The sequence below is a fragment of the Salvia hispanica genome, chromosome 4 (genome assembly GCF_029641045.1).
Source record: "Salvia hispanica isolate PSC_SH4W2 chromosome 4, Shi_PSC_v1, whole genome shotgun sequence".
NCBI classification, from domain to species: Eukaryota; Viridiplantae; Streptophyta; class Magnoliopsida; order Lamiales; family Lamiaceae; genus Salvia; species Salvia hispanica.
The window spans coordinates 6,920,758-6,928,851 of record NC_142695.1 but is presented as its reverse complement, the minus strand read 5'-3'; the positions used below and the strand labels follow the sequence as shown (position 1 = coordinate 6,928,851).

The 8,094-nt window shown below is 40.4% G+C and overlaps 1 protein-coding gene across 1 annotated transcript; it reads right to left on the bottom strand.

The window, feature by feature from the left end:
* Nucleotides 1–3,913: 3,913 nt before the first annotated feature.
* LOC125194388 (beta-amylase 1) lies at nt 3,914–6,599 on the bottom strand. Its single transcript, XM_048092575.2, has 4 exons — nt 5,902–6,599; nt 5,221–5,431; nt 5,023–5,133; nt 3,914–4,938 (listed from the first exon to the last, which is right to left on the bottom strand). The coding sequence occupies exons 1-4, from the start codon at nt 6,489–6,491 to the stop codon at nt 4,132–4,134; spliced, it is 1,719 nt and encodes a 572-aa protein (XP_047948532.1). The 5' UTR covers nt 6,492–6,599; the 3' UTR covers nt 3,914–4,131.
* Nucleotides 6,600–8,094: the final 1,495 nt, after the last annotated feature.

The following is an 8,094-nucleotide window of genomic DNA, read 5'->3' as shown; positions in this document are numbered from 1 at the left end:
CACGTATGCTTGCAAATATATACAGTTACCACTAAATTACTAACTAAAATTTAAGAAAAAATGAAATAAGCAATACCACAACAATTGTTCATAATTATGTTTAATATTTTAATTAATCAGGTGTCATTGGATATAAGAAAAAGGAGCACAATGGAACCATTAATTTAGTGGAACCAAGATACATGCACACTGATCATACTGATGATATACAAAAATTAGCCACTTTGTGTAAATAAAATAAAAGCTAATATCTTAAAATAATCATTTTCATTTTGTGAAAAATAACCATAAAACAAAAGGATAAAAATAAAATAGCCAAATTTTTTGTATCATGAATTGCTCTATTTATAACAAAATCACAGTTAGTATTTCTTTAAATCGTAAATAGGGCATGAAACTAGTTGTTTTTTTAATCTTAGAATCCTATCTTAACTCTGTTAAATGATTAAAATTAATTATGGATGAATATTTTTTTAACAGTGGTTGGTTTATATATATTTAATCCAGAGATAGTTTTTCTTTATCTTAACTGTCGAACTCTCTAGTGCCACCATCCCACAATAAAAAAAATCCTCTACTTTAGAGTTGTCAAATTAATTATGTAACTGGTGTCACACATAAGTAAACCTATAGGACATCATAGATTCATAATATACTAGAAATTTTTAAAAAAAATCAGAATTATTTTTGTGTGGAGACATTATTACAGCATATATATAAACGCAATATTAGTTAAGTTGGACACTAACGAGTTAATTTATTTTATGTCATTATCTTATCACGTTAAGATAAAAAGAAAATTTTCGCAAATATTCTGGATACCACCGAATATTCGAGAAATATCTCCCATGATTTTTAGTTTTTACATATCCGAAAATCTCCCATCTAAAAATGAGTTATCACAAAATTATCGAAAGAAATTTCAATATATTATGGTCCACAAGTTAAAAAGTGACAAGAGGCAACATTACATCGTTCATTTCTTTGTATTTGTTCTTTATATTTTCTTTTTAAATTTAAATTGATTGGCTCAAGAGTTGAGACACAAAATAAAGTGCGTGGATATCAATCACAGAGTTTCAGCAGCGTCATGTGAATCAGAAACAAAAGCAAAGCAATAAAATGATGGTCCATATCATGCATGACAATCTGCATTTAATTTGTTTCTACATTATTTTCAGTTGAGAAAATTAATATAAAGACCTTTTTTCTCCATTTTCCAATTTTTGTTGTTACTAGAATACTAGTCCAATTTTGATATTTATGGCTTCGATTACATTCACCCAACCAATCTTGTTAGGACATGTTCAACGTATCCTCATTTAAGCTTCAGTTTAAATAGTGATCAGTTCTTTATAATAACCAAATAAACTACTCCATAAAATAGCCATTTTAATTGTTACTGTAAAAAAGATATGTATAAAGATAAAATAGGCACTTTTACAATTTATGTACAAAGTTTTTTAGTTTTGAAATTGACCTTGTTTTACATACAATTGCAAATATACAATACACACCTGCGAAGCCTTTGAACTCGTCATATTTTGCTTATAATTCACAACCACTAAACTTGTAATCATATACTACTAAGTAATCTATTTTGACCATAATTCACAACCACTGAATTTCTTAGTCGTGAACTAATTACCTTAAGCTAAAATGACTATTTTTATTCATATTTATCCTTTTGAATTCAACCAATAATTATCCTATAATTGTAAACATACTCAAGTTTAGTAATTGAACTGAAATTATTAAAATGCAGTTTGTTAGAGCATCCATTGTAGGTGGACACTTTTTGGTGGACAACTTTTTTTTTTGTCCATAGCCCCATTTTATTTGTAAAAAGTGTCTGCAGCAATAGTGGACACTTTTCGGTGGACAAATTTCACTTTATTTTATTTGTTGTATATTTTAATTCAATTACAATTAAAATTATCGGACTATAAATAATTAGAGAAAAACGGCTAGTGCAATAAAATTAAAATTGAAAACTAAATTTTCGTCGGATTAAAGTGAGGGGAAAATTATAACGAAAATTTGATCTACGGAAAATCACACATGTTTTTCACGCTACGCCGCCTCCCTTACGTGCCCAGACCTCTTCAATCAAATCGACCTGGAGTTGGTCATGTGTTGTGCTCCTGAGTATATCAGCGAAACGTTGGATCAGATATTCATTACTACGTGGTACACCCATCTGTATCGGCGCGGAGGCAACGCCGTGACTTGTACTTGCACCATCTTCCGGCGCCCAATGTTCTGCAGCAAATCCTTCATCTTCTATTATCATATTGTGCAATATGATACATGCTACCATAATATTCGCGACATCATCTTCGTGCCAAACTCGTGCCGGGCAGCGTAGAATGGCCCATCGCGCTTGGAGCACACCAAAAGCTCACTCAACATCTTTCCTAGCGGCCTCTTGTTTTCGCGCAAAATATTGTCTCTTCGCTCCAGCCGGTTGGCGAAGTGTTTTGACGAATACGGGCCAACGAGGGTATATTCCATCTGCCAAATAGTATCCCCTGCGATACTGCGTGCCATTTGCTACAAAACTGATCTCTAGACCCTCTCCTCGGCACTCATCATTGAAGATAGGTGACGACTGCAGAACGTTGATGTCGTTGTTCGAACCTGCAACACCGAAATACGCATGTCAGATCCGCAAACGGTAGTCAGCAACGGCTTCGAGGATCATCGACGAATGTTTCTGCTTGAAACCGGTAGTGAACTAGCCTTTCCACGCCACTGGGCAGTTTTTCCACTCCCAATGCATGCAATCAATGTTGCCCATCATGCCTGGGAAATTGTGCACCGCACCGTGCATATCTAGCAGTCTCTGGCACTCATCAGGGGTTGGCTTTCGTAGGAACTCCGGACCAAAAACTTCCCGAATGCCCTTACAAAATTGCCGGAGCACATTTAGACTAGTCGTCTCACCCATCTGTAGGTATTCGTCGAACATATCAGCCGGTCCGGCATAGGCAAGCTGCCTAATTGCAGAGGTGCATTTCTGCAAAGTAGACAGCCCGATCCGGCCAGTGCAATCACTCCGGAGCGTGAAGCACTCGAACCGGTCCGCCAATGTCGTCGCTATATGGGTAAAGAGCGGTCGTGACATTCTGAAACGCCGACGAAAAATCTCAGCCGGGTAACGAGGGTCAGCGCTAAAGTAGTCGGCCATAAGCCGCTCAGCCGCTCCGACATGGTCTCGTGGGATTGTCCGACGATGACGAATCTCACGAGGGATCGCCGGCGCCGCCGCCTCCTCGTCGGCCTCCCTCTGCACCTCTTGAATCAAAGAATCCCATGCTTGATTCCACAAATCATCCATAATCGAAAAGTTTTTAGAGATAGAAAAATTGGATAGAAAGTGAAATGGGTGTGAAGATGTATGTGTGTGGAGAGAAGATGAAAATGGGAGGAATATTTATAAAAAAACCATTATAAATTCAAAATTTTTAAAAAAAAAACAAAAAAAAAAAAAATTAAAACCGGCGACTGCCGCACAATAGATAGGCGCGGTGGCCGCCGCGCTTCTCTCTCCATCGGCCCGTCCTCGCCGCAAACGCGGCGAATGCCCCTCCGCCCTGGGGGCGGACGCCTCCTCCCTTATAGACCGCCGCGGCTAAGCCGCCTCCGGGGCGGCCGGCGCGCCGCCCTTATAGTGGATGCCCTTACGTAATTGATAATTCATGTCAAATCACGTGGAATTTGTGTTATGTGCACTCATCAAACACTTAGAAAAATCAACAATCACGGGGAACTAGATGTTTTTATAACAACTGTCCAATTTGATTAGTAATTTGGGTGGGCATAACTTTTTAATCAAGAAAAAGTTATAAAAATAATCAAGAAACTCAAGTATTTGATGCAGAAAAATACAACTGTATTAAAACTCTCAAAGTTATTTGTTAAAAGAGGATATAATCATACTAAGACAGTTGTGTACATATTTACAGTAATACAATCCATCATAGTTGTGACCAAAATATAACTGTATTAAAATTCTCAAAGTTTACACGCATCATACTGCCACATCAGATACATCCGAAAGGTGTTGATCGGAAACTGTGGTGGTCGGAGTTACTCTCTACATGCTACCCCCACAAGGCCACAACCGACCTAATGCATCAGCGCCACCGCCGCCTCCTGCACCAGCGGCTGCGTCACATGAACAAAATGCTCCGCCTCCCGCTCCACCTGCTCCCAGCACTTGTTCGTGTCCTTCCCTTCGCCCATCTTCTTCACGAACGCCACGAAGCGCCTCCAGTTATCCGGCTGGAACAGCTCCGGGTTCATCCTCAGATACGTGAAAGCGCACATCTCCCGATCGCCCGAGCTGCCGTCCAAGTTCAGGGCCGAGGCCTGCAGGATCTGTTCGTGGGCGGTGTCATCATACCTAGGGAGGGCGTTCTCACCAGCCAGTGAAACTTCCGCCTGCTGGGTGGCGAGGGCGACCTGCCTCACCAGCTTCTCGGGCGCACACAGCGCGTCCTGGGGCTGCTCGTGGTCCCGCATCTCGATGCAGGTGAAGTTGAAGATGGCACCATGGCGGGCCAGCATCTGCGCGATCGGGAGGTAGCCATCACGGAAGCGGGTGTTGTAGTAACCGGCAGTGAGCTCGGGAGCATGGGACCGGGTGCCATAGTGCCAGTGGATTCCAGCGACCTTGACAGAGATCTTGACGCCCTTGTTCTCGAATATGTTCTTGGCCGAATGCAAGATCCTCTCGCCGTGGGCGATCAGCAATTCGGAATACCAAGTGAGGAAGAATTCCCCATACACGCTGTTCCAGCCACCACCTTCCTTCTTGAAGAAGTTGGTGTCTTCCGGCCAGTTGTTGTACTCCCCAGCATCAGTTGGGCCGGTGTGGCCCCACTCTGGCTTCCCAAAAGCCTCCGCAGCCGCTTTCAAGCTGCTCAACATGTACTGCAAAAAGGCCAAACCATATATAAACATCACACACAAATCTAAAATGGCAGGAAAAGCAAGAAGCAAGAATATGCAATGTACCTTATCATAGCATTGGAAAGCTCCAATCCCGGGGAATCTCCACGTCCCGTTGGCCTCAGGGTATGAGGGATAGCGAAGCTCGCCAGCCGGACCCATTCCGACTTGGATTTCCTGAATCACATTAAGAAGTTTTCAGTACCAAACTCACAAACGTAGCAAAATTTAAAAAAAAAAAACGGATTTCTTTCAAGAACATACCACAATGGTATCACCTAAGAGATGATCGAAGGTGTCACGGAAGGATCGCATGAAATCGGAATAGCATTGGACGGGAGTTCTTCCCTTGAGACAAGGAATAGTGTCGCAACCTAGAGACAAATACTCGTAATTACGCCGGCCCCATTGATCCATGTACGCTAGGTCCGGATCCTTATCAATCTCCTCAACAACCCATTTCGGAAGTGGAATGCTGAAACAGATGAACAAATTCATTCATCATTTTCATTTTCAATAAGTCTAGTGGTTGTTTAATGCTTAATACACCAAAGCAGCATTTGTAACTCTAAATTAGATACAGATGCATTTACAGTTCATGATATATGCATAAAATAGAAAAATAAGCAATATTGATCTTTTTATAATATGACTATTCAACAGATCCTATGAATAAGAAAAAGTCCTTTTAAGCTTGAACATATCAACCGCCCACGTGAAAAGCGTCTGAACCAACGCAGTACCAGATTTTGATGCACCGTCAAAAATCATTAAAAAATCAATAAATTCGCAAAATCATAGTAGTAATTCCAATACTCTACATTCTGGGTCAGGTAATCTTAATTTCAAAGAGTAAATTAATACGCAATCTACATTAACCACCACATAATTAAGCGCAATTAATCAATAAACTTAAACAGTAATTGAGATCGAGAAGTCACTCACGTGCACGAATCGCCGACGTTACCGCCGCACTGGTGGAACGACATGACCGCCTGGACCTTGAGGCCGTGCTTCTTCGCCATCTCGAGAAGCTCCACATATCCCGCCCAATTATACTCGCCAGGTTTCTCTCCCTCCACTAACCCCCACCACACATCCATCATGATCCCCTCAACGCCGGCGCTCTTCAGCGCCTGCAGACTCGCGTTCATCGCCTTCTTCCGATTCACGGTGTGGTTCCACGTCACGCTGTCAAGCGGCATCATCACGAACACAGGCACACCTTTCCGATCCTTAGCCTGCGCGCCACCGCCGGCAACATACTCCCGATCCTCCTCCACCTCCGTGGCCGGAGACATCAGCGCCTGAGCCGCGACCGATAGGTCCGGCCGCACACATCGCGGACTGAGCGGCGGCGACGGAGAGATGCGGTCGGAGTCCACCGCGGAGACGCGCAGGTTAGACGCGGCGGGAGATCTCCACACCGCAGTGACGGTAGCAGAGGAAGGCGCTTCAATGGCTGCGCCGGCGGAATCCGCCGCCAAAGGCGCGCCGGAAATCGCTCCAATCTGGTGAGGCAAACTCATTGCCATTTACGAATTGGAATAATTAACAGAGATTTGGATTGAAATCGATGATCAATTACACTGTTGAATAGAAATTTGTTTTAGCTTTGAGCTGTAGACAGAAATGGCGATTCCGAATTTGTATTTATAGAATTTAGGAGAGAGAAAGGGGTTTCGAAAAGAGGCGCTTTGAAAAGATAAGATATTCAGAAATGGAGGACCGCGCAGGACGTGACACGTGGATACGGACACGTGGCGGTGTTTGGGCGGGGGCAGAGGCGACGGCTGCGATCTGCGGAGGTTCACGTGAGGGGGACGGTGGGATTTGATTTCCCGGTGTGGGCACGGGTCAGCCAATAGGAATGCGCAACGGGGACGAGTGGGGATTAATTAAACGTAGTAAAGGTCGGTTTGGCACTTTGCGTAACTGTCTTTGGCGAAGCCTTTATCATTTTCACACTAAGATTTCTTTAATTCAAATTTAAATTTAAATTAATTTTTGTGGATTATACTACATGAAGTTGGTTATATTGATTGATTGCTTTTACCTAATTATAAAAAGTGTACTGTGACTGGGAGTGGGTAACATTCAGTCATTCATATTTAGTGATTAGCTGCTACGTAAATTGAGTTTCTGAATCTGGTAAACTAGAAAAATAACTACTACTGCAGTATATAAATATGTATAAAAACTTATAATTCATCTTTATGTTTTTCTTACTTTTATTATAATTTTAAGCACATTCATTTATTTTTATTTTATTATATTAGTTGTATTTTACCTTTCTATCCTAATCCAGATCATAATCAGCATTTTATGTTGATTTAATTTAGATAATTATTTAATCTTGTACTCAGTTGTTCGTATACATAGTAAATAATCGTTTGGTAAGTAATAATAATCAATATTTTATGCTGATTTAGATAATTAATTAATTTTGTATTCCCTGGATTGTTAATGTGGCTCATTGGCTGATTCATATAGGTTTCGTTTAAGGGATCTTGACAGCACAATATGTTTCTTTCATTTAAGGTTGAGTAAATAAATCGATTTAAAGCATTCAATTTGAGAATTACATGCCATAAGTTCAAATTGTATCTTGAGTCTGTATAATAGTATATGTTGTCCAAATTCCAAAATGTGATTGTTATTGTAGTTAAGTACCAATATTACTTCCTGTGTCAATTTTAAAAATATATTTATCCAAACTTAAATCCCGTGGTCATCGTTCAATGATATTCCTCATCGGCCTAACTAATATTTTTTGTCTCATCATCTCATGCCTATGTAAAGGAGACACTTCACACCACAAATAAAACCTTGCTAAGGTCTATTAGATCAATTTTGGGTAAAGACTAGTCTCAAATTCATTATAATTGAATAATGGTTACATTATCTTAGCCACATAAATTACATATAGAAGTTTGACTAGAGGTAACAAGATTATATTTTTTTTATATATCGATCATCCAAAGTGCCAAAAAAAACATTTTTAAAAAAAAAGATCTCGCTAAAGACCACGAAAGGTGTGTGGCTTTTTCCCCTTTTAATCTAGATTTTGGACATAAAAACATGCTAGTATTATTGAAAATTTAATGGAGTTAAAATATCAGTAACAGCTTTATTAGA